The sequence below is a fragment of the Atta colombica genome, unplaced genomic scaffold (genome assembly GCF_001594045.1).
Source record: "Atta colombica isolate Treedump-2 unplaced genomic scaffold, Acol1.0 scaffold33, whole genome shotgun sequence".
Lineage (NCBI taxonomy): Eukaryota > Metazoa > Arthropoda > Insecta > Hymenoptera > Formicidae > Atta > Atta colombica.
In genome coordinates this window covers 1,253,019-1,279,058 of record NW_017259437.1, presented here as the reverse complement: position 1 = coordinate 1,279,058, position 26,040 = coordinate 1,253,019, and the positions used below count along the sequence as shown (strand labels likewise).

Genomic DNA, 26,040 nt, shown 5'->3' with positions numbered 1-26,040 from the left:
AAGAATATATATATGTATATAATAAAGCTTGAATATATTATTTTAAATTAAATAATACAAAAAAGTATATTTTTATAATATATAAATATCAATACTGTAAATAATTAAGAATACTGAATGTTATTACATAAAAAAAGTTGGAAAGTTTCTTCGTGAAAAAAGAAAAGAAACATAAATATTCAAGTAGAAGAGTAAACGTGTGCGAGGTAACCGTATGAATGAAATGAAAGTAACTTCTATTCCTTATTTCGTATAATAAACTTATGTCATGTTCGAAGTAAGTAAAGTAGAATTATGATCTCAGAGTTATATACACCATCTACGTATTTTTCTTCTTCCTTGTTTGAAGTTATTATAAGTTTTGATATCTGTCTACATATCGCTGCGCACGATAGAAAAGTGATATAAGTAAAAAAATTAGCACTTTTGAGATAACGAAAGGAAGAAAAGATATAATAACGAAAAGATCGAGTTTCAAAGTTAATAAAAATTTTTATAAGGAAATGACACATTTGCAGTTCATTTGAACAATCTTCGGAGAAAAAAAAGTGCTTTTATGTCAAACAGTGCAATTGATGTTATTAACTTATTCTAAATTCAAAAATAAATCATTCTCGACAACAATTTGATCATTCACAAAATTGAATCATGCATTTAATCACATTTAAAATACAATTCAATAACGTGATTCATATTTGAGACATTTCGGTTATGATATTGCACAGTATTAATGGCTGCAGTTGCTTAATGGAATAGCAAGCTATTTGCAGAGGCAACATCGATGGCATTGATATAATGGTTGCATTAATCCTCTCTGTGTAAGAATAAATAAAGTTAAATATTTGAGATAAATTAAAAATATATCATTAATCTAATTTTATATTATTTGCTAAATCATTTAAAAATAAATGAATTAAAATAGTGAAACGTTGAATTCTAGGACAGGAATCTAAGATGATATTTATTCGTTATAATTATTTCGAAATAATCAGATTAATGAATATTTTAATAAATAATGTGTAAGTTTCAAATATATCTTAACGTTATTTTTGTTAATGGATTTACATATAAATTACTTTTATGAACATTATCATGCAAATTGAGATAAAATAGATTCGGAGAGTTTAACACGTTCGCATTTGTCATCTTGTCACGTATTGATACACGGCAGCATATAAGTAATGCATTTTATCGGCACATTGATTTTACCAGCCTCAGAAGTACGTTTCGCGTCACGATGCACATCTGTTATCGTGCGCCGCAGCTCTCTCATATAGCTCTCAGAATCAGCACAACCCTTCGTGTTCGGCCATTCGATCGCTCTGGCCTTCCTACGGCACTCACATTTCGCGCGCGACTACACGCGTCTCTCCATCGGGTACGTGACCGAAGGCACACGATAGTAAATTGCTTCTGCGGTTTTACTCTTCGCGATGGCGCGGAGGAGGTTGGCACGGGGCAAAAGTCGAAGGACTGAAACTGCTCCGTCAATCGGCCGGTAGTGAGCCGGGGTGAAAATCAAGAGAGAGAAAGACTTGAGGAGAATGGAATCGTTGAGGGATGCTCCTTTGGTCGTGGCGAAATGGGAGAGAAAAAAAAGAAGAGATCAGAAAAGAAAGAGAGAGAGAGAGAGAGAGAGAGAGAGAGAGAGAGAGAAAGAGATCTCTCTCTTCTTAGCGCGCGCGCGCGCCAACTTTTACCCTCTGATTGAGTAGCGAGGGTGACCAGGAGTAACATCTCGATCGGTTCAGAAGGGCGTGAGGGAGCATCCGGCAATTTACGGACGTCCGGCGAAACTGATTTCGAGGCGACAGAAATTACTTCTTCAGGAAGTCGTGGTTCTTCTCTCTCTCTCTCTCTCTCTCTCTCTCCCTCATTTCTCTTCTATCTCTCTCACTATTCGTTCTCATACTGAGGTTTTTTGGTTCTTCTCGTCGCAATGTGACTCGCCTCTGGGGTACCGTATTCTACCGACTTGCAGCGTTACGGCGAATCTCTCGTTCGGTCGTGGTGTAGCATTGGGAATTGTGGATTGCATAGAAACAAAAGTCACATTCTCCAATTTTTCACGATATTGAGTAAGAGAAACAATCTTATTTTGTGTCTTACGTTGTATATCACTTTTTATTATCACTAAAGGTATACATAATAAAACTAATATGTCACACGATTTAATTAAAATCAACAAATACAAAAAAAAACTCAAGCAGTTTAACTATAGCGAAACTACATAGAGATTTTTTTTTCAACTTTATAAATTTGGGAAAATGGAAAACGTGAGTCTCTTTCGGTCTTGTAATCTTCAATTGAATTCGCCTACAGTGAATGCGCAGTTTCTTCGTATTGGTTTTCCGCGGCCAAAGCATTGGGATTGTGGTCGCATCGATTTGAGACCAGCAGTAGCTGTGGTAAATTTCGTAATACACTTCTCAAAGATAGTGGACCAATATTTGACTTATGCCGGTCTCGTTTGACTATTAATTAAATTCGATATACGTACAGATATTCGTGAGATGAAAAAATCTTAGAAAAAAATCTTCTCTAAAAAAAGTTTAGAAATTTTTTTTTAATGACTACGTCATCATTTAAAGTTTTTAGTATAAAGTTTAAAAATGGCGTTATATATGAACGTAATGCAAAAGTTCATTAAAAATGTTAATGGTATATTTTTTAGTTTTAATTAAATATGTAATTATCAAATTACAAATGTAAATAATGTTGATTAGTAGTAATGATTGCTATCAAAAAAGCTAACAGTTAAGTGACTAAATTAGGGACAAAGGATTGAAGCCATTTCTTTCTGTTAACTGCTCGTAAGGCTGATATATGGGAGACCATAAACAAGCACGGGGAATCTACTTTCTAGCCCGTAGTGTAGTTTCACTATGGCTGCCAAATGTAATTGAACGAAATAAACGTTGCAGCAAAATGCTTTCACTTCGTTACATCGCCGATACACCGAGACTGGCGGGATTTTATTTGCAATCTTTTTACTGTAGTCCACCATTAAGCGATTACCTGAATTGGCGGTTTAAAAATCGCTCGTCCCTGCGGCTTTTATATTGTAGACTTGCAAGATATCAAGATATATTTCGGACATAACAATAATACTCCGTATATCCTTTTTATATTCTTTTACTTCTATTTCAAATAAATAGAAACTTGCAAAAAAATCGGCGATTCGCGACGTCTGACTTGCATTTTAGCACTAATAACCATTATCTTTAATGGCATAATCTTTTTAATTAGCAATATATCTAATCCATTCACTTGGAAATAAATAAAATGAATAAAAAAAACGAAAAAAGCTCTCGTGATGAAGCTGTTTTTGCTTGTTGACTAGCTTTTACACGATATATAGTAAGCCTGGATATCTCGTGTACATATAATCGTGCGTTTCACAGATCAATTCTCTCGTCTATGTCTCTCGTGCATATGTGACATTTTTACTTTCTACATTCAACTGTGCGGAAGTTTTTAATTCGTATTGCACTAATTAGAGACTCACGGTATCGATCAATCGATCCGTGAAATACACTCGCAACCCCGGCGTACGAGCGATAAATTGAACAGAGTATGTGAGCTGCGCAAAAGGGTTTTTCTCCCTCCTGCACGAGGAGGACGTGAACACGAGCTCTCGCAAGGTTTTCATTCGTTTACAGCGAGAACGTGTAAACGCGCTGCATTACATGCACGAATGCGGTCGATCGGTACCGCTTGGATAATGCAGTATTTCCTGGAAAGAAGAAACTGCGATTCCAATTACTCCGCGAATTTGCAATAATTTTTGTCGTTCCGATAATTGTATTGTTCATCCATATGTTGATGTGCCAATCGGCAGCGATACGGAACGCCAATCCGAATGCACACGTTCCGCGCGAGTACCCGCACAAAGCCTTAATGTCGTACCACGCGTAATCACTTTCATCAATTGAATACCGCGTAAAATAACGATATAATATAATTACGATGAGTCGTGAACGAATTGTTACGGGATCGTTGTACGGCTGTAATCGAGATTATAAATGAGGGAAGCGTTAATAAGCGACGGTGGGTATCATAGTCCGGAGGAGTAGGGCGACGATTAATATGTCGTCAAAGGAGCGCCACTTTGGTACGCCCGCAATTTCTGAGGCCTGCGGAAAACGTGAGCCGGCGCTCAAGTGCTCGGGCGTTGAAACAATTAGGCGGAAATGCCTCTAATGGTGCAGCAGCTGCTCGAATTTGACTGACAAAATTCCTGACGGCGTTTCTCCTCAATCTTCATCCGCGTCTAATGCATGACTCTGAAACTACGTGACAGTTGCTTTGACGGCATTATTCGTAATGAGAATCCGCAAACTGAATAGATATTATTCGGCAAATGATTGTTATAATGAAAAAACAAAATAAGTTCGCATAATTATATTGAATAGTATAAAAAAAATGTAATAAAAAAAATAAAATATAATAAAAAAATTAAAAAAAGAGATATAAATTAATCGATGATTGTAACAAAAATAGTTGAATCTCAGCTGACAATGAATATTTTTGGAGCAACAAGTCATGGGGCTATTATTACAGTTTATCTTATTTGCGACCATTTCCCACGATTTAGGGTTATAATTAGTGCTCACATTATCACCGTAGATAAATCTGTCTGGTGTAGATAGATCTGTCTGATCTACAAGATTTCAAAGAGGTTAATCGGATAATTCGACACTAATCTTGCAATCCCGCGAAAAGAAGCTTATTGTGACATCTGGCACATGAAAACGATTTTAGCTGTTAAATGCCAGATTAAAGCATTTAAACCTTGTTATATGTAATAATATTTGATTTAACTTTATTCAATTATAGTCATTATGACAATTTATGCATCACAATATGAACATAAAAATTATAATGTCCAGAAATTCTTCTATTTTTAACCTTATTATAGTTTAAATAATAATTGTGTCACGAGTGCCATTGCACAAGTGCCAAAAGTAGTACATACGGAGAATTATAAGAAATGTTAATTTATATTTATATTTATGAATTTCGAAAGAGTACATTGTAAAAGAGAGAAGAAGCGCAAGACCGAAATTGTGCAAGCAATCGATAAAACTCGGCCATTGCATCTTTGATCAATAATCAGAATGCTGACGAGGAAGCGCTAATTCGACAAGAACGAAGGAGAGCAAAAGATATAATGCGAAGATGCGAAGCGAACGGAGGTCATTATCAAACGAAGAACACGTCACTCTGTCCGTTTATCTAATTACAATATTGTAAAGGTGATAACTAATTCAACTAAGTGTTTAACTGAAAAGAAGACTACTTTATTTAAAAAAACTCATAAATTCTATAAAATGTTCTTATTACTGAAACGCCTCGTCCTCATTGGATCCCGAATCTGGTGCCGTGGAAGTGCGGTACAACTGGACACAGTTTCAAAACCAGCCAAGTGTGTACTTTGAGGAAATTAGGAGAATGAATCAAATAGAATCAGCTTGGAAATTGGCGATCAGAACTGCCCTTGGAGGGCGATATGAACTCCAAGAGTATTTTAAAAATGCTGAGCAACGATGCAAAGTAGTGATAGCTGGTAATGCACAACAGTTATGCAAAAACATGATGAAGATTTTGGAGAAAAATAATGAAAAACTCTCTACGTCATTAAGCCATTTCAAAATATTATATAAATCGACTCAGAATAAACGGGGATTAATAGATGCTATCGACGTAATCAACAAAACGCTGTTTGATACAATGGACGCTGACGATGCGAAACGGATATATGAACAACTACAACTACTTCAAGAAAATCAACAAACGATACAACAAGTCGCGAAATATCAACTAAAAATCATTAATGCAACTATTGATCATATTGACCATCTGGACAAAACAATAAGAAGATGTACTTTCTAATATCATTACCAAAATGGAGCTATAATTGGCTAAATTAGCTAAATATATTCAAAGAAAAGGCTTGGACAAATATTTTCAAATTATCTTAGTCATTTTGACAGATCCCACAACAGACGTGGATAAAACAGAAAAATATTTAGTATCCGCGAAAAACAGTATTCTACCTACTAGTTACTTACCTCTAGAACATATCATAATAGATTTAAGAGAAACTGCCTCACAGTTTACAAAAGGATTACATTCCTCTCCAGATAAAGTTAGAAAATTGGCATTCCATTCAAAAGTATACGTCAGTAAATGCCTTTGTTGTTGATAATTATATATTCACGACTCTCAAATTTCCGATAATTGCTCTACAAAATAATAAGGGTAATGCCATTATCATCTATGAAATGTATTCAAATTCATTAAAATAATTCATCCATTTTAATAATAATATTAGATAGAGAAAATAATCATTACACACTGTTACGCGAAAACGAATTAAATGAATGCATTCGCGATATAATCACTTATACGTGTGAGAAAAATTTTCCCATATACCATATACAATCAGATGCATCATGCGAAGTGCAAATCTTTGCAAACATGTCAGGGCAACTCCGGAATTGCGAATACGAACGTATTCGCCCGTTCCTTGCAAGTACTACGTTATGGATCATGCTAACGGAAGATAGAATGTGGCTGTACTCAGTCATAAAAAAATCAAGAATGTACCATTACTTGTAACGATGGATTAAAAGAAAAAATCGAAATAAGTATAACAGGTAAAATTAAACTAAAGGAAATTGTAAACGACATTAGATATTATTTTAAGGACAAAATCAAATCATTAGAGACGTGGTATATTCATACTCATTTACTCGAATTCAATCTTATTTTAAATATTGGAAAAGAGAATATGTTAGACCTCCCAAAGTGTACTCCATTGAAGAAAATAATAAAAGATCCTAAAGGACTAACCAAACTAAATCTCAATATCGATAAAACAGATAAATATCTAGAAAATAACAAGAGTTATTCACTACTAAACATTTTATATGCTGTAGGATCAAGCATATTAGTTATATTAATAGCTAGCGTGATTGGTATAATTTTTTGGATAACAAAAAATAAACTAATGCATAAACCAAGAAATAACAATTAAGAAAGACTAAGTACAGGAATAGAATTTCGCACGCTATGCTATGTTGAATAAGTAAGAAACGATTGTATAATTCGTAAAATCGGGAAACATGAGGCTAAATTGTATTATAATATTTAAGGAAATTCGATTCCTCATTTTCTTTTTCTAAGTGAGGAGGGATGTCATGAATATCATTGTACAAGTGCCAAAAGTAGTACATACGGAGAATTATAAATGTTAATTTATATTTATGAATTTCGAAAGAGTACATTGTAAAAAAGAGAAGAAGCGTAAGGTCAGAATTGTGCAAGTAATCGATAAAACTCGGCTGTTGTATCCTTGATCAATAATCAGAACGCTGATGAGGAAGCGCTGATTCGGCAAAGACGACCGAGGAGAGCAAAAGATATAATGCGAAGCGGACAGAGGTCATTGTCAAATGAAGAACGCGTCACTCTGTTTATCTGATTAAAATATCGTAAAATGTTCTTATTATTGAAATGCCTAACTTATCTTCATTGAATTCCGAACCTGGTGCCGTAGAAGTGCGGTACAACAATTGGAATTCGATATGCCATATTAATAATATTGCCGTATTCCATATAAATGGCTTCAGATGTGCAAAAATAATAAAAAATTGGATTAAGCTGTCATATTTTTTGATCTGAAGCGATAACATTTTGTGAACGAGTGCGCGATATTTTTTTTATTTTTGAAAAAGCTTTCAATGGCAAACGGAAAAAAACTATTCCGTTTTCATGTACTCACAGCAAAAAGCTCGGCAGAAAAATAATCTCTCAATAACCATTCATTTTTACCGTTAATGCAAATGAAATAAATTGCTTTCAAATATACGAAAATAAAAAGGCTGATACGTGATTTCATTATAACTATTAAAATAAATCCAATTGTATTCAATCGAAAAAAAATTCAGTTTTTCAAAACGCATTAAAATTTAAAAATCTATTAAAAACAAATAAAAATAATTGTAATTACAAATCGATGGTTAGTACGAGTTTAATCAACCTGCTTTGTCGCATTCATACTGGCTACCAATTTTATAATTACAGCTATATGAACAAATCAAAATAATAATTTGTTTTAAATCATATTATCTGAAACAATTTCGCAAAGTTATTTGGAGTTCAATAAAAATGTATATAAACATGAACAAATTATCTATAAAAAAAATAAATTGACTTATTGATTCCGTTAAAGAAAATTGGATTTCATCTGTAGAAATGAGTGATTCTCGTGACGAATGGAAATATTCGCGGAATTAATCGAAGATCATCATTATCGTAGAAATGTCAAGTGTCTCTCAATCTCCGCACTTCTTTCGATTCATGTTTCGACGCACGTGATGTAACAGGATTATTGTAATGAGGCGCTTAATAAGCAGGAATCTGCCATCGCATCATTGATAATGCAAAGTCGTTGCCAAGAAATGTGAAAGAGTGCAGCTTATCGATAGAAAATCCCTTGATATGGTGCGTATCAAGCATGTTTACATCGATAAGTACTTGACTATCGACACGATGATACTCGGCTGTGCTATTCAGATTATAGAGGCTTCATGAAATACGTGAAATACACAAGCTTGTCGCAACATCATTTTCATCGATTTTCATTTCGTCCATGCAACGCCAATTTCACCGACATTTATTCGACGACGCCATCCAATGTAAAGCACAAACGATAAAATATTTCGCATCGGTTAACAAGCGAATAGTTTATTTAAATGATGCACGCAGGCGCGAAGTTACCATGTCAATTCAATGATTTTCTCGCAATAATGAGATTCGCGTAGACTTCGATCGAAGAAAAATATCAGAGGACGAATATACGAATCCAGTCGATTTTCTTTTGTATAGATAAATAAAGGATTTTGCAGTCATCACACGAAAGTTTCTAGAAAGGGGTATGAGAAAATGGAAATAACTGGAATTGCCTCCAATAATTGGAAACCTAATCAATAGAGCGCAATCAGTCAACCATGATGCACCGTTCAAGGGTGAGATGCAATTTATATACGCACGTATATATCTCTAAGCACACAGACACAATATGCGGATGCATACTGTGTCATATGTATCTCTATCCACATGGAAGCGCTTCACTTGAGCATAAAGAATTATTGGCTCCCATTCTGCTCCAGAGTTACCAACGGCATCTGTCCGTCTGTCGGGTTTCCTTCCACCCAAGTTTGCGTTCTCCTATGTCCGACTGCATCATATATCAAGTCCACACAATTCGAAACATATCGCCGCTGTCTTCTCCTTTGTGTCTTCGTCGATTCTTCTCGTGTAAAACCCGTTTTTATCGCTATCCGTACGCCTCGAAACCCTTTACCGCGACACAGCGCGACGCGCTACGAGGGAGCGGGAACGTGTAGTCAGGACGAGAAATCACCTGGATCCGGCTTTCAGAGAGCCAGGAGCGGAGAAATCCGGCCGCCATGTTTTCACAACGAAACGATACATTTACTGGTTCCCCCTGATGTGCGACATGACTTATATCGCACCATGCACATTGTTGTTGGAAACGAATTTGCCATCTGAAGATCTGCGCTTGTATCGACAGTATTGATAACATTCTTTCAGTGTCAGTTTCGCACGTTATTGAATGTTATGAACCAATTCATATCGCATATCAATCATTGTCAAACTATTCAATTATCGAGGACGTCATAATTGTGTGTCACGATTGATCTCAATTATTATAGAACTACAAGAAATATGATGAAATAAATTGCACTGCCTGACAACGTTCTTTTTTTATTACGCCAGTAGTTTTACATTTATTAAAATCTCAAATCGCGCACAATATTACTTTCTTGATTTCCTTTAAATGTTCCAATAATCATATAATTACACTCAGAGAAAAATATAGTTATAGAAACTATAAAGGTGATAATTACAAAAGTTAAATAAATAGAATCGGTGTGCATAGTTGAGTAAACTAATGTATATAATTAAATAAGCTATTTAATAGTTATATAATAATTATAAAATAGTTTATTCAATTATATGTACATTAATTCGACATATAAAATTGATATAGTTATTATTAACTTTATTTTGTGGGTGTGTGTGTGTGTGTGTGTGTGTGTGTGTGTGTTTCTATTGCTATGTCTTTTTCTCTGAGTGTGATCTGATCTAAAAAATTACTGAAATAACATGAATACGAATTTATGTGAATCCTATAATGCTTTAAAGAGAACTATTTCATATTTTCTCGATATGCCAAGTTTCCGAGTCGTTTTCCAATGCATCGAGCTCGCCGCAGTTTCCAAGGGTAAATCTCTCCATGAGAGATAAAGGTCTTTATAATGCCGCATTGGTTTACAGAACCTACTTAACTCTCTTTGCGGAAGTATCTCGATACGTTTTTGCGTTAATTTCAAGACGCGGTATGATTAAACACGTGATTAGCGTCTGCCGTTGCGACTGCACGCCGAAGCACACCCGTGTATCTCCGCACACAAGTCTTTTAACGGGTATATTAAGCTCGCTTCTACGGCACACCTGTATGTAGGTTGAGCTTCACCAACAGAGCCTGTATGCGAGCCAGGTAGATGTTTGTACGTACATATACGTGTTACCCGCAATGAGTATCAGATGCCACGTACATTAAATGGGATACCGTATAACATCTCGACAAGCTGAGCGGGAATGTATGAGAGCTCACCGACACGCGAATATATAGATACGGGAGAATAACAGCGACACTGTAGGAGATTTGTGCAGCGTCCAAGGGTTAATTCATGGAAATCCACCTGAGCCACGCCCTTCAGAACGAATTGCACGTCACGAGATAACGCGGCGAGGTACACGCGGTTCGCGTTACCTCTTACCTCGTCCGCTTTATTAATTGTTGCTCGTGAGCGCGCGATCCGCGAATTTCTTCCATGAGTAGTTTCGCTCGTGGGAGCGAGCACAGTTGCGAACAGTTTGCGCTCGCTTCACTTGTGAATCCTGTGGCGTTTTTCGTATTGATCGCCACCGCGTTTCGCACGACGTGTTGCAAGTTCACCAAGTTTAGTGAAACCGCCTGTTCGGATACGAGCTGGGATTCGTTGATGCGCAAAGATCCCAGCTCTCGTATTGGGAGTAACTACCGAATCTGTTGGAGAGAGTTCTATCGCTTGGACTGTCCGCAAGTTCTAAAGTTCATAAACTGTGTGTAACGCTCAATTTTGATTTTCCATGTTGCACACGTTAACATACCGTTAACAAATCTTAAGAATTGTTATACAAAACTGAATATTACAACGATACCTATCATTAAAAACTTTGAAAAGACAAAATTTATATATCATTGTACGTGTCACTAGATTGTCAAACGATTTACAAACGAGTATTATACTTTGCAGAAAAATAGTTATAAAATTAAATTGGTTTTTGCAATTAAATTCTATATTTTTTAATGCAATATTCTAATAAATGAAAAAGTCGATATGAAATTTATTTACTATATACAAGCAAAAGCAAAATTTCTCTCATAATTTGCCACTTTTGATGTCACAATCCAATATGCTAACCAGTAGCGTAAAGCCTTAAAGAGGGATTTACATTACGTCCTATGACCAATTTGTTGACGTTCGTCATGAAACAGCCTCTTTGGCACGTAGCTTCCTATTGCGTGCGTGATATTAGGTACAAGGTATCGAGTTGTACGTACACGCTGGCCAGGACTACAAGGGTATCGCAAACGTTTTGAATGGAGCTTTGTATGACCACACAACCGATACGTAGATATCCGCAAGTGGACATTGTACAATGGCCGTGCGTTTGCGTCATATCCTACAGCTAATTCATCGAAATCCACCGAAACCAGCTACGACCAATATCGAACGCATATACCTGGATAGTATATTTTGTATGTGTGTATGTGCGCATACGACCGACTGAGGGATCATGAATCGAGGACTAACCGTAAGGCAGGCTATCACGTCGATTGTCATTCGGTAGATGCGTCTGATCACATGTTACGAGTGATTCGCGATTATTGAGCACGATCGTTGTGGTTTATGGCGAGATTTCGTATACAACTAACGGGATCTTGTTTTACGTATGCACTTACAAACGATCCCACGAATCGCGATACAATCCAAACCGAAAGTCGAGAATAGATAGAGCTACTCTCACGAAAACTTCTTCGAGAACACCCGCATATCCTCTGTAGTTTTACGTTTCGAGTTCAATGAGCGAAACACATCCTCGTGTCACATTCGACACATTCACAAATACATGGGAAATAGTCTTCGCGCCAACCAAGTAGAAACTCGTTTCTCTCTTTCGGGACAAGCTTTCGTATTAACGCTCGTATTGCCTCTTTGCTTGCTAATTCTACGCTCTGTGCAAGAAGAAAAATAGATTGTACGTAAACAATGGCAACGCGCACCGTGTGTCCGATAATTTTCGTTCGCAAAAACTAGAGAACCGAATCGACGGCAGAGTCTGATACTCGCAGCTATTAATTCTTCGAAGAGGGAAGTGAGGAAGAACGGGAAAGAGGGACGAGAGGTTATCGGCTTGCCCCTCCTCCCTCTACCCTGAACCGCATTTCGTGTTTCGATTGTCGCATGTATACGCACGTTTCATCCCCCTTTGTACGCCCGACCATTCCTCCGCGATTCATGCTGTGCCGTGGTATATCTAGCACGTAACGGAAATCCTGCATGGCTGGTATACATGCTCCCGGGTATATTTACACCGGAATCGATGAGAATTACGAGTTAACATCGCCGGCACACTATCGACGGCCACCCGCTATACCGGAGGCCGCCCTCAGGATTGACAGAATTAGGGTCGCTTCTCACGCACTCGCGAAAGCAACAGGACAATGTTAATGGCTTGGATGTACATACCACATTGTGCCGCGACGGTCCAGACCGGAATGCATGACGATTTGTGATACGGCCACGTGACACGTATTATTTAGTAGTGAATGGATCTGCGGCTCGTTGCTGCGACAAACTAACGTGCTTGTAATTAAGTTTGCGTACAAGCGACGGCGATTCCTTTTTTTGTACCGTTTCATTTCATTAAAAACTTGATAGAAATCGTGTTTCTCATTAATTTGTTAAAAACGTAAATCAATAATCTATACTGCTCTAGGAACATCAATCGAGATTGAAATGTTTTCTTGACTGAGTGTATGTTGTTCTAGAAAATATTGTGAACTGTGAGATTACTTTGATCTCTCCGATGTAACCTGAATCAAACACCACTATTTTATTTACTGAAAAGCGCGAGCGTAAAGATACAATTTTATTCAATAAAAGAGAGCGTTTGTGCATAACAATCGCCCAACTGGCTGGCGTATTTACCATTTTTCAACTACTCTATCTGATCAAAGCAACCCTTTTACCGAAACAATTAGAATACAAAGTAAAATTGATAAAAGATATGAAAACGCATTGTAATTAACGCACCATTCTCGTTCCAAATAACACATGATTTTTTTTTAACACTAGAACCGCGAGTCTAAATTAATCCAACTACAATTTAAGGTAAATCTGACTTTTTACGCGAGAGGATTATCACCAAAAAAGTAAAATTACTTGTAATTAACTGTGATTATTTATGAAAAGTCATAAAAATCTAAAACTCCACGTGTAAGTCCGAATTAACTGGAAAAGAAAAACTATCGGGTAAAAAATGGCGTAGCCGCGGTTCTAGTGTTAAATAAAATAGAACATCTTTAATAAGAATCATGATTAACGTAGTCACAAACGTATTCAAACGTTTCACCCACGATCACATGGATTAGACGAGATTACGATTAGCGAGGAACCAGTGGAACCGATGCGGGCGCTTTACGGCTTCTCATTTAACTCGTCGTAATTGCGGAGCTTTTTGTCTACCATGTGTCTTTGTGTGTCGCTCCAGTATGCACGCGCGTATTCACGATAGCCGATTAAATCCCCGTACAGCAGCAATGGCGGCTTTCCTCCGTCTTTTAAACGGACGGACCGGCTCTCGGTCGAGTGCTCCTCGAGTTTTTGCTCGGCCATTGCCGTCGCTAATGAGACCGCAGCCACCCTACTTTTTCTTACTTTTCCTCTTTACTGGAGAACGATGCACATACTCTACCTACACGCGAGACTTGGGCATAAATTGACATAGTGATGTGCAGGGGAATAAAAAGCAAGAGGCACTGCGGCGGAGGATCTGAAATTACGCCACGGTCTATGCGGCACGCGCTTCTTTCTTTTCGTATCTTTTTTTTTTTGCCAGCACGCCGGCAATTACCGTTCAATGCCGTCTGTAAAATGTCACCGTGTCGGAATTTCGTACGATGAACAAGATCCTAAAACGAGGATGCAGTCGTGCGTGGAAATAGGAAGTACTCAAATACAGTAAGAAAGCTCGCGAAGGAGATGGAAAAAACACGCGAATGAAAAAGGAATACTTTGCTTTAATTCATTTAGCGCGTTTCATACTTAGAGTTTCGAAATATATTTTATGATTGACAGATGTTAAACATGATTACAAGAGATATTAAATAATTTTGTATAAATTTCATATTATATATTTAAATTATACGTATATTTTATAAATTTTATATACACTTTTATAAAATCTGTTAAATATTTATTTGTAACGCGTAACAAAGTATATTAAAATATAAATAGAAAATTTAAATCAATTTTTATAAGGTCCATGAAGACAATGGCTGAACTGTTATAAGAATAAATATGGAATGCAACTTCAGTCGATCACTCCCTGATGGTTCCGGAAGTCAATAAAGCAAAAGATTCTCCTTCGTTGTCGTCGTCTTTTGCGATTATCCTTCGCGAAGGCGAAGTCGTACTATATATTACTTTCTTTCATGAGATATTGCTCTGTTGGGAGAACAAGCATCGAAATCGGAATACGTCGAAAATTATGTTTGTTCGGTTAGTATATTGTCTCTGCCACTTTAAACTTTCAGCTATCCAGTAATACTGATACCACCATTTCGCAATTTCCATTGAAAATTGTTTTCCCTTGACACACGCATACGACTCGTATGCTCAATCAACAAAAATATTAAGAAATTTCTAATTGCACTAATAATTTATTACTAAAATGTGAAATGTAAACGCTTAGTATTTAAAATATTCAATATGTTAAAATATTCAACAAAAATGTTATCGCTTCTTTATTTAAAAAATAACACAATGAAAAAATCTTGCTTTTCAAAAAGAGGAAAAATTATTTTCGAACTTGATAGAAAATTAGTGACTAATTAAATAATATCAATAAGAAAAATATATTTTTCAATATGATGAAGTGTCATTTTTGTCATTTTTAATTCTATAAAAAATATCATTCTCTTTTATTTTTTTGTGACGATTTTTTAAAAAGTTACGTTAGTTTACCTTTGAAAATTGGGTAACATAATTCATTCAAAGTAATTACTCGAAAATCACGATTTTGAATTTTGTTAATTAAATTCATAATGTTAAATTATATCCAATTCAAATTCTTTTTAATCATTTCTATAAGTCGCCATTGCCTCCTGTTCAATATGTCGTTAATTTAATTAAACAACGGAGTTAAACAATTTAACTCAAGAAAATGCATTGCCTCAGTACGTCAATGTAGTAGACGTTGTTTACTTCGAAACTAACCACAGAATGGATTGATTTACATTTTGACACACATAGAAGTTAAAAATAACAAACTCTTGTATAATCCAAGAGATTGGATCAGATTGTTCCTTTAATATTTAATAGTGTTCTGTTACTTTTGAATAAAGGAACATTCCATTTTCTTTCTTAAATAAAATCAAAATAATTATTTTACATACTTGACAGTAAGTTCTGTTCTTACATGATAATCCGTACATGGAAAAGTTAATTATTGGAACGTCTGTAATTTAAGCACGGGAGTTAGTGTTGAAGTTTAAGTTAATGTCGAAAGAATAAATTTCGTAAGAGACTCTCGAAGAAATTTGCGATCAAAGTTTTCATGATTCAATTACTACTTCGCGAAGATAATTGTTAAAAATAATCGAAACTCCGCAGGCGAATAAACGCGATGAATAATGTATCGCTACGTTGAACAAACTCTATCTCTCGCGATTTTCGCGATACTAGTCGCGATACTGATTGGCAGAGCTCTTGCGGCGCTCGCAATTTAATTAGTTAATTTCAAATTGTAAGTCTGGACTATATATAAGTTCGAACTATAAATCTACTTGTAATTTACGGCGTCGTAAGTTCATAAAATTAAATTAATATTTACACGGATGTTACCAGAAAACTCTTGTAATAATCAAATTTTTTGTAATACATGCATATATTTATAAATCTCCTTTAAAAAGATATTGATATTTTTCATAAATATCGTCATTATTAAAACAGCTTATCTAATATTAAAAGAATAAGCAAGTAATAATAAAATAAGTAGTAAACTAAAAATAAACGAACATCTTGCTTCTATCTCGTCAAATTTAATTTATAAGACTATAGTCCCCTTACAAATTAAAAAAATTATTAAAAAAATAAAAGATAAATAAATATCAGTGTTCGATGAATTTTGATTAAACTAAGACAAATTACAAAATTCCAAAAATATATCTTTCAAAATTAAAAACAACTAACCGTTCTTAATCTAAATATATGAAGATTATACGTGAATGCATATTCTATTTCTTTCTAGAAAATTAACTGATATAGAACGCAATACGTGAATAGGACAACTATGGTATTCGACGATTTTTATGGGCACAGTTCTCGGGCGCGGTTCAAGAGCAGGACGAGACGCATCATGTAAAAGGCGCGTGGCTAGTGATAGGAAGTAACTACGTGCGTGTGGAAAGCTTAGCGCCGATGTAAGGCCAGTCGAGAGAGGAGAAGCTTGAATTGACGCTGATTGGGCGTGCGACAAACATCCGGTCGCATTTCACGTCCCACGACAGGGAACGCGCCTCTCTTTCTTTGGTGTACTGCATATTTATGTGATAGATCGAGTGATTGCTTCTCGTTTTATCAGATACGGAAAGAGAGAGAGAGAGAGAGAGAGAGAGAGAGAGAGAGAGAGAGGGAGAGAGAGAGAGAGAGAGGGAGAGAGAGAGAGAGAGAGGGAGAGAGAGAGAGAGGGAGAGAGAGAAGATATAAAGTTGCACTTCTCGTATTTCGCATGAATGCGCTTCCGCCTTTTACTTGGCACGTGTATACACGCTCATGTTTAACAGAAGACAATTTTCCGCGACAGTATCGTTGCGCGAACAATTTTCTCCATCCACAGTTGACACCTATGCATTGAGAACATCGCGATGACAGAGTAATCGCGATTTCTTAGATTAATGGCAAAAGAATTATTCAACGGAGATAAATGTACTTTTTGTCAGTGGTATACAACTGACGGAAGTCCGTGAGATATTATTTCAGAGCTCTCTCACGGGGAAGACTTGCGTTACGACGGTTACGACGCGCTGAAAAAAAAATGAGCCAACGACACCGTTAACGATAAATTTCCTGCCGCTGCCTTTGTGTCTCGGCATCCTACTTTAAATAGCGTTTACGCGTCACTGTCCAAAAACAACGATTTATCGCACGATAGCGCGCTCGCGTACAAAAACGGCGATGCATAGCTGCAGACGCTGCGACAGCTGACACTATCGCGACGCGACGAAGCAGAATCCTACGAGTGATCTAAAATTGCCACGTTGTGCGTCCGTGGATTCCGCTAATTTGTTACTGCCATCGCGATAATGCATTTTACTACAAGAGTGACGTCGCTGACAAACACTCTCTTTGAGAACGCCGCTAAAAATATTCGTTATACATGTAAAAACTCGCGATACGTTTTTATATAAAATACCAATAAAGAAATGTAATTATAATTTATCGTTGTAGCAATATTTTTATCATTTTATACGTAAAAAGAATAATTAATGATTAATGATAATTTTTTTGTTCGTATGATGTGTACATATCTTAAAAATCTTTTTAATAAACATTTTCATATTTGGTATGAAGATTTTAAATGTAATTTTCCTGAAATTTAATTGAGAAGTTCAAAAAAAGGCAAAAACTTTGATATGATAGAACAACCTAATTTGCATTGATTTAATATAAATAGATAAGATCTAATTGAACTCAATAAGATGATTAATCCGAGTAGTTTCGTATCGAGTCTCTATAAATAGGACGTAGTCCGTCTTATCATATCTAAATTGGCAATGCAATTATAAATACTAAGATGCAATATCTCGCAATACAGTTTCCAAGATCGTCGTATATTTGCCAATAGGATTGTCCAGTCTGTATTATATAGATGGCGAAGCTGCCAGTATAGATATGATATTACATGTCAATGTCTGTATTAGTGTGTATCAAACTCAATGATTGACGATAGCATACCTGTACACTATGATTGGCTACAGAATTCCATGGTATCGCGTATCTATTAAGATTGATCCATGTAAGATCATGGCATTATCAACTAACTTGATAGCGCGTGCACGAGGATTTATGAACCTATCCCTTGGCTTCTAGATATAATAGCGCATCGTAGTAACGAATCATATATCTCAACTTCCCAGTCTCCCCATACGAAGCATAGTTGTAGGATTATAACGAATATTTTATGATAACAGATATGTCCGTTAGTATTGCAGCAAGTAAATTATGATCTGTCGTCAGGGGAAGAGTTTTGCGGTCGTGTAAACGTGCGGTTTACATTCTTACATACGAAGATCGCCGTTTGCAACTCGGCGGTACCATCGGACCGCATGAAAAATATATTCCAAACTTTTTCCCCTGACGTAAGCGATATTTCGGAGGGGATCAGTTTTCAGAACAATCTCGTTGACTACGTGTCGAAGAAAACTTGTTAAGCTCTCACTCAACGAGAGCGGTCGCGTAGCGCGCGCGCGAGGAGAGAAATTATACTTTAATTACTTTGATTCCCGTGCGAGAAAAATGCGAAACTTCGCGTGTACGTAATGGCTAAAACATCGAGCCACAATATAATTTCCGCACCTTTGGAAATATCAAGCGCTTGACGATCACGCGACACGTTTCATTTCAGATATTATATTTCGGAAGTGCACTCTGCTGTGTTGTGTGATCATTATTATCGTGTATATTTTTCAACACGGACATTGGACTTGCATGTTGTCTCGCTATACGAACTGAATAGAATTAGAACTAGAGCGAGCGTCTCAGATCGTGAGGTTGTTCAGTTCCTCTCTAATTAACTGTGAATTTACTTCTCTGCCTGACGGGCATCGTAGTCAGGCAATCCTACAGGACTGCAGGATATCGAAGAAAACTGGAATTGGGCCAGTTATTACAGAAACATATATATAACCCTTATATATATATAAAACCCCTATATATATAAAACCCTTATAGTATATATATATATGTACGTTCGCATACATATAGATATACTTGTATTCGTAAATTTAAATAGGATCGTCTCTAAGACCTGCCAATTCGTTGAGCCCACAAACTATTTCGTCTTTGCGCGGGTTGTTCATGCTTTCTACATACGAGTTCTCGGGTAGTCTACAACGATAGAAGAGGTTTTCTCTTGCTAAAATTCACGACTATCTTCGTTTGCCTACTGCTCGTTTACCAAGTGAATGATCAAAGGATACTTTGTACGACTTTAAAAGCATTCAAAATTTTTAACGTTGTTTTTCAATATTAAAGAGCTAAGAAAAATTTTATGCCACGGAAAAGAAAAATGATGTAAAAGATATAATTTTCGTTAGTAATGATTAATTTAACATTTCAGGCTCTGTTATGCACCACGCAACATGTAATTAAAGATATGAAACATCCTGTAGTATAGTCTATGATAATTTCATGCGTCTGTTATTCTTTGATTATCAAAAGTAATTAGTATAATTTTCCTGTATGCGATTTTCTTGATAACCGTACGTATATTTACGTATAATGGACGGTGTGTCGGCTGCGTGACAAAAATATTTTATTACTACGGAACATGGAAATACGCTACTGCGAAGTTAGATTAACGCGCTTTGATATTGCCGATATTTCTGCATCAATAATTGCTTTCTATAGAATTCCTTCTGATATTATGTATTACATTCATTATTTTGCGAAATTATAAAAAAATTACATACGGGATTTTTTTCTACCTATTATTTGTTGCTTCTCATTGATGCTTTTCGTGACTTGATATAAAAGTGGTTTATAATTATTTCGACTATTATCGGACTCATAAGACCGTTGATGTTCCATTATCTGTGTATCATTAATGTTATTTACTTAATTATACCTATATATATATTATCTTATGAGATCGTTGCTACGCTTTCTTAATGAATACAATCCATTATTTTAAATAAAGGATTTCAGTTGCTGATATCAATGAAAATTATTGATTTCATAATTAAAACGTATCTCTGTGATAAAATATTTCCTGTCGCACTGAGAGAAATGATTTTTGTTATAGAAACAAATCAAACAAAAGCAAATGTGACATTTGTTAAAAAAAAAATGTGTTAAAAATTTGTTAAAAAAAACGATCGATTTACAATTGCAAATTAATTTGTCAATATAATAAATAATCAATAATATCGCTAGCAAATAAGAGGCTCATATACATACACATATATATATATATATATATGTATATAAGTCGTAGACGGTTGCAGGGTCTTAAATCATAAGAAATTGACCAATTCTAGTCAAGTATTCTCCTTATATTTGATTTCGATTTCCTATGACTTAAAACTCCACGATCATTTACGAATTCTGTGTAAACGAACCTAAGGTCTGTTCAAAAGATAAGTTAGATTCTATATATTAGGTGTAGTAAAAAGAAATCCATTATTTTTCCATTCAATTTCATAGCAGACTAGCAGCAATCACAACAACAAAATTTGTTGTCACATTTTTATCGATCGCTGGTTAAAGGTACTGGTGGCTTGTTAAATTAACAAAATCCTTTCTCTCAGTGGCGATTGCCAATCGCGTTCGTTTATAGATTTCACTTTTCCACATTGTCATCACGTAAAAAATAAGACGTCAATGGAAATTGTCTGCGACGTACGAGATTCTGTTGGAAGATCCCCTACTAAGCAAGTTGCACGCGACCACGCAATTTTAGAGTTACGAACTGGCTAGTGCGACGGTCAGCCAACTCACGACTCTAATTGATCTGCTTTGACTCGCTTGATTGCATACAAAGTAATTAAAAGTGTCGCCATTCTACTTCACCTATCATCAAACGACTCGTCACTCACCATTCAATACTAATCGCCCTTTGTAAACTTGCTTCCACACGGTCTTTAATGGTGTGTTTTCCGTTGCATTTGCATGCTATTATTGCCGCACTATCACGAAACTACACGTATTTCAAAGTTTACACAATTCTATTACGTAGCAATGCGCAAAGTTACGTTCTTTATTTTACATTTTTACGATCATTCTTGACTAAGATAACAAAAGTCAACAATCCGAAAAAATTGTACAAGTGTTTTTCTATGAACACGTCGGATTATTGTGCAAAAAGAGTTTTTTGAAGTTTTGCTAGCAACAGATGTTGCATGTCAGAAATCTTGTGCTAATTAGGCATTACTTTGTTTATACCGTGTACTGTAAATATTCTCAAGTAGACAGAAGTTTTTCGGGCTCAGAATTCAAGAGTTCACTTTCAAACCTTTCAAACCATTCAAACCATCTTAAAAATTCCATATTTTAAAAAAATAGAATATTTATATGTTATAATTTGTTTATGTTACATTTAATTTATACACAGTAAAAAATATTTTGTATTTGTGTCAGAAACGATCATTTAAGTTCTTGTTAAAATTTTGAATTTTTGGAGGTGTTAACTTCACGTTATGGCGTAACATATGTGCGCTAACATCACCACACTTTTGGTAAGGTTTTTTTTAACTCAAACAATGAGTTAAAAATATATTTGGAATCGAGATATTCTTACAGCAATTAATTCTAGAAATATTTTAAGATCAAAATTAATTTTAATGTATTTTATTCTTGTACGCGAGCTAGTGCTAAACTAATAATTGAATTTATTAACTTAAACAATCATGTTTCCATTTTAAGAAGAAAATAGTTGCATTGTTTGGACTTACCTGGATAGCGGCCCACTGCTGACAATGTAGTAAGTGTAGTAGAATATACTGGCGATGGAGACGAGCAACAACGCCAGGACGCAGCGCTTCACCGTCGCTTGTTTGACGACGTAGCGCGGACCGACGGCGCCTAATAGAGGAACGCCAGCTTCGCTTGCGGATATCTTCATCACCATCGTCTCATTCGACGACGTCTCTGCGGATCCGACAATGTCTTGACTGGATTATCGCGAAGTCTTCGTCCTCGAACGAGTCACAGGATGTGTTTGCCTGCGGCATACGAACGGTGCTGCTACGTTAGTCAACGGATTTCCCGTTGAGAGGTCAGGTAGCAGTCCCAAGAATCCTCGATGCCCGGCAAGTGTTTTTTTCGTCTGCACAGCATAGAGCACTTTCGTCGCCATGGACTCGCGTTTACAGTCTTTCTTAGAGCAATTACGTGCAACATTGAATCGCGTCACGTTTCAACGAATATTAATGCATTAATAACACTAATTTCCCTGTTCTGGGCGAATCGTCGTATAAATTAAAATTTTCTTCAACTTCTATACATCTTCCTGGTAAAGACGATGTCAGTAAATTCAAATACTCGAGTTCGACGGAAGCCAGCGGTTGGAATCAAGTTAAAATCCTAACTCGGAGCTACTCGTCGTCTACCTTTCGATCCCGCGATCAATAAAGCACCCTTTGACGAGGTTAACGAACAGCATCAAACCGGGACCTCTCGATGCGTTGGTCGAACGTTTCCTCGCAGCGGAGGTAAATCTACTTAGACGGCGAAGAGAATCCTGATGAAGAAATTTCGAGATGATCGTATTTGAGACAGGCGAAACAGATTCAAAGTTCATTAGTCGCGCTTAATCTCGCTGGCATCGTTCCATTCTAGGAAACAATGGCGGTCCTCCTGTTCGAGACTCTCCAACCGATCGCGAACCTGATCGGTCCCGGATCAAATCCCCTCGTCCGTTTGTCGAGTAACATCGATGATGTCTCAGCATTGAGAATCTGGACACCACTTGTTGCATTTTCGAGAACGCGGTATGATCGCCATTTCGCAAGCAGCACGAGACCGTGCCGTCAATCGCGAACCACAAAAATTTTTTAACCCATCTGGCCGAATTATCATGGACCAACTATCATCAAGATTTCAATATCGAAACGCGCGACACCTCGTCATCTTTGAGTCTGCGAACGCGTATTAGAAAATCGCGACGCGTTCTCTCACAGGACAATCGTAGCGAAACGTACGTCGTTTCATCGTCGATATTTCAGAATCATCTTGTCTCCGGACAATTTCATTGCAAATAAGCGCGACTTCACTGTTCGGCTTTCGTGCCTGGGAACAATTCACCACGCGAGAGATGACCGGGATAAGCTTCACGTCCGTGTCCTCGCGAATTCTTGCGGATCTCCTTGCTCGTTCGTTCGCTCGCTCGTTCGCCGGATAGCTGCCGTCTGTTTCTGGTGTCGTTGCACGGCGAGCGGGTTCACGGCTGAACCATTTGTTATGGCGCACGACCGCCCCTAGACACCATCTTGGACCCCACGATGTGCAAGCAAACCGACTCACTCGTAAATTTCGAACGCTGCTTCGTGTATTCCGCTCGATCCTCTTCTCATTCCCGCTTCTAGTTATCCCCCGCCACTAGCTCCTTCCTCTATCTGTCAATTAGGAACGATGTACAGTCGCAGTGTTTCTTATGCGAAACAATTTTCGGAGTTTATGTCTTTGCATTGGCGACTTTTTTCGTGCAACGTCGGAAAATTCCATGATATTGTTCTGTAACAATCATAAAGATAGAAAAATAAATACGTGGCATAATAATATTAGTGCTATATTTTATTATATATATATTCCATCAATCATTCATTTATGTTTAAAGTAATAGATGAAAATTCTTTTTTTTTAATTGAGATTGGAATATATATTTAAGAATTTTTCTCTCTCATTTGCAAGATTTTAAAATTGTGCAAATAAATATTAATAATATCAATTGTACGAGATAATAATGTAGGAAAAGACGATTGTGCGAGTCATCTCGGAATAATTAAACAACAGCAACCAGATGATTACAATGCCTAACAACTCCAATTAATCGACTATAATACAGTTATAGCAGTGCAGTTTTCTCTGGTGCCACCGACCTCTTTCCGACTAATTTTTTTTCTCGCCCGTTATACAGCAAGAAGTCCATTAATCAGACTCCCCTTCGGGCCTCCTACTCTAAGCAAGCGACTCCGCGGCGATACAAACTTTCGTTTTATCTGTTGTATTCGCGCGAGTCCATTCGACGCCGGATTCTTTGAAACGGGATAGGAGAAACGAAAAATGCAATAAAAGGTTTCAAAGAATAATTGAAAATGAGACTGTAGGGCAGTAAGAAACGCGGGAAAACGTGGAAATGGATAGAATTGATGTCAAGGAGACTCTCCGGAAGAATATCACCCTCCGCGCAACGTGACTTCCCTCGCCCCCGCGTTCTCTCGGGAGCTGACCTGACATTTTTCCCAGGGAAAATATTGATACCGTCCACAGAATGCGCCAAGCTGATTTCGAGAAATCAAGCAGAGAGCAAGAGAGAGCAAGAGAGAGAGAGAGAGAGAGAGAGAGAGAGAATGAAGGGAGAAAGAGAACGGATGCGGCAGCTTCAAAAAGATTTGATCGCGCAGGGCGGAGATCCGCGCGACGACATTGGCGCACGGAATTTAATTACACGGCCGGAATGACTGACACGCTAATGGGTGGACGGGGTAGTTCGTCGAACTTTGGCAATACCTTCCTCGCTTTTCTATTCCCTCGTCCCCTTGATCGAGGTCTCCGTTCTTTGACTCGCTGACGTGTAATGATGGGATACTTCGCTTGGAATGAAACTTGGCGCTCAGCAAAACGAATGCTTGATGCCAACATAACGTGTGAAAGTAGAACGTGTTTACGTGCTAGATAGGAAAATAAAATAGACATCGTTTCTTAATATCGTGTTATTTATTTGACCAATAATTTTTAATGCATAAGATATCCATATAACATGACAAAGAATTCAATATAAATGTAATGAAAATTTGTAAAAAAAACTAGTAAGAGATATTTTTTCCAATTTTTCCGACTTTTTCATGCATTTTATTATATGATTATAAATATTAGGTGTTATAAAGGTGCTATATAAAGAAATTAGGATAATATCTTTCTGAATCTTCCACATATATGTGATATCACATAATATATATATTTTTAGCTATTTATTCTATGTCCTATAAGCAACTTTAATGTTGTATGTCTTGCAAAATAAAGACAGTAAATAAAATTTATAGCCGTAATACTTCGCTTTTATTTAGATAAATGACAACATTCATACTAAATTTTTCCAAGCACGTTCAATCCTGTAATATTTTTTCTTCTTACGCACCTTAGTAACTTTTCTCGTAAATTCCGTTGTGCGCGAAGTCAATTCGTTTATTGCACGGAAATAATTCCTACGGGGTTCCTTCTCGATCTACCCAGTGTCGGGTGCTTAATTCGAGAGACACGTTTTGGCTCCCCGAGAGGGTCGTTAGTTGGATGCATCACGTGCGCGGATTTAGAGGGAGAAGCTATGTAGGTGCACCAAGGCCGAGATTGCACGAGGAAACTACTCGATTGGCACAAAATGATTACCAGAGGTTCCCCCTGATTATTCGTTCGAACGAAACCATCTTTCTTCCTCGTCTCTGCCGAAGAATCTTGGCGAATCTTCCTTCTCTTCGTTCTCTGGGTTCGCCCGGGCGGATCCAATTTCATTCAAGCTACCTAGAATATTCTACTATGCACGCATACATATACCGATCCACAACGAATATATTTATAAGTACCCGACTGTAATTTATAAGTACCCGACTTGATCAGATTTTTAATTTACAAAATGCGAACCGTGAATCAATCCAATTTCTTCTTTCAATTCTATCTT

The 26,040-nt window shown here is 36.8% G+C and overlaps 1 protein-coding gene across 2 annotated transcripts in view; it reads right to left on the bottom strand.

The window, feature by feature from the left end:
• The window catches only part of LOC108690576 (bifunctional heparan sulfate N-deacetylase/N-sulfotransferase), a 125,915-nt gene that overhangs the window by 60,108 nt on the left and 39,767 nt on the right, over nt 1–26,040 (bottom strand). For both annotated transcript variants that reach the window (XM_018197948.1, XM_018197949.1), the window contains exon 2: nt 22,100–23,879. In XM_018197948.1, the coding sequence (XP_018053437.1) occupies nt 22,100–22,275 (176 nt within the window). In that variant the 5' untranslated portion in view covers nt 22,276–23,879. The remainder of the gene's footprint in view (nt 1–22,099; nt 23,880–26,040) is intronic.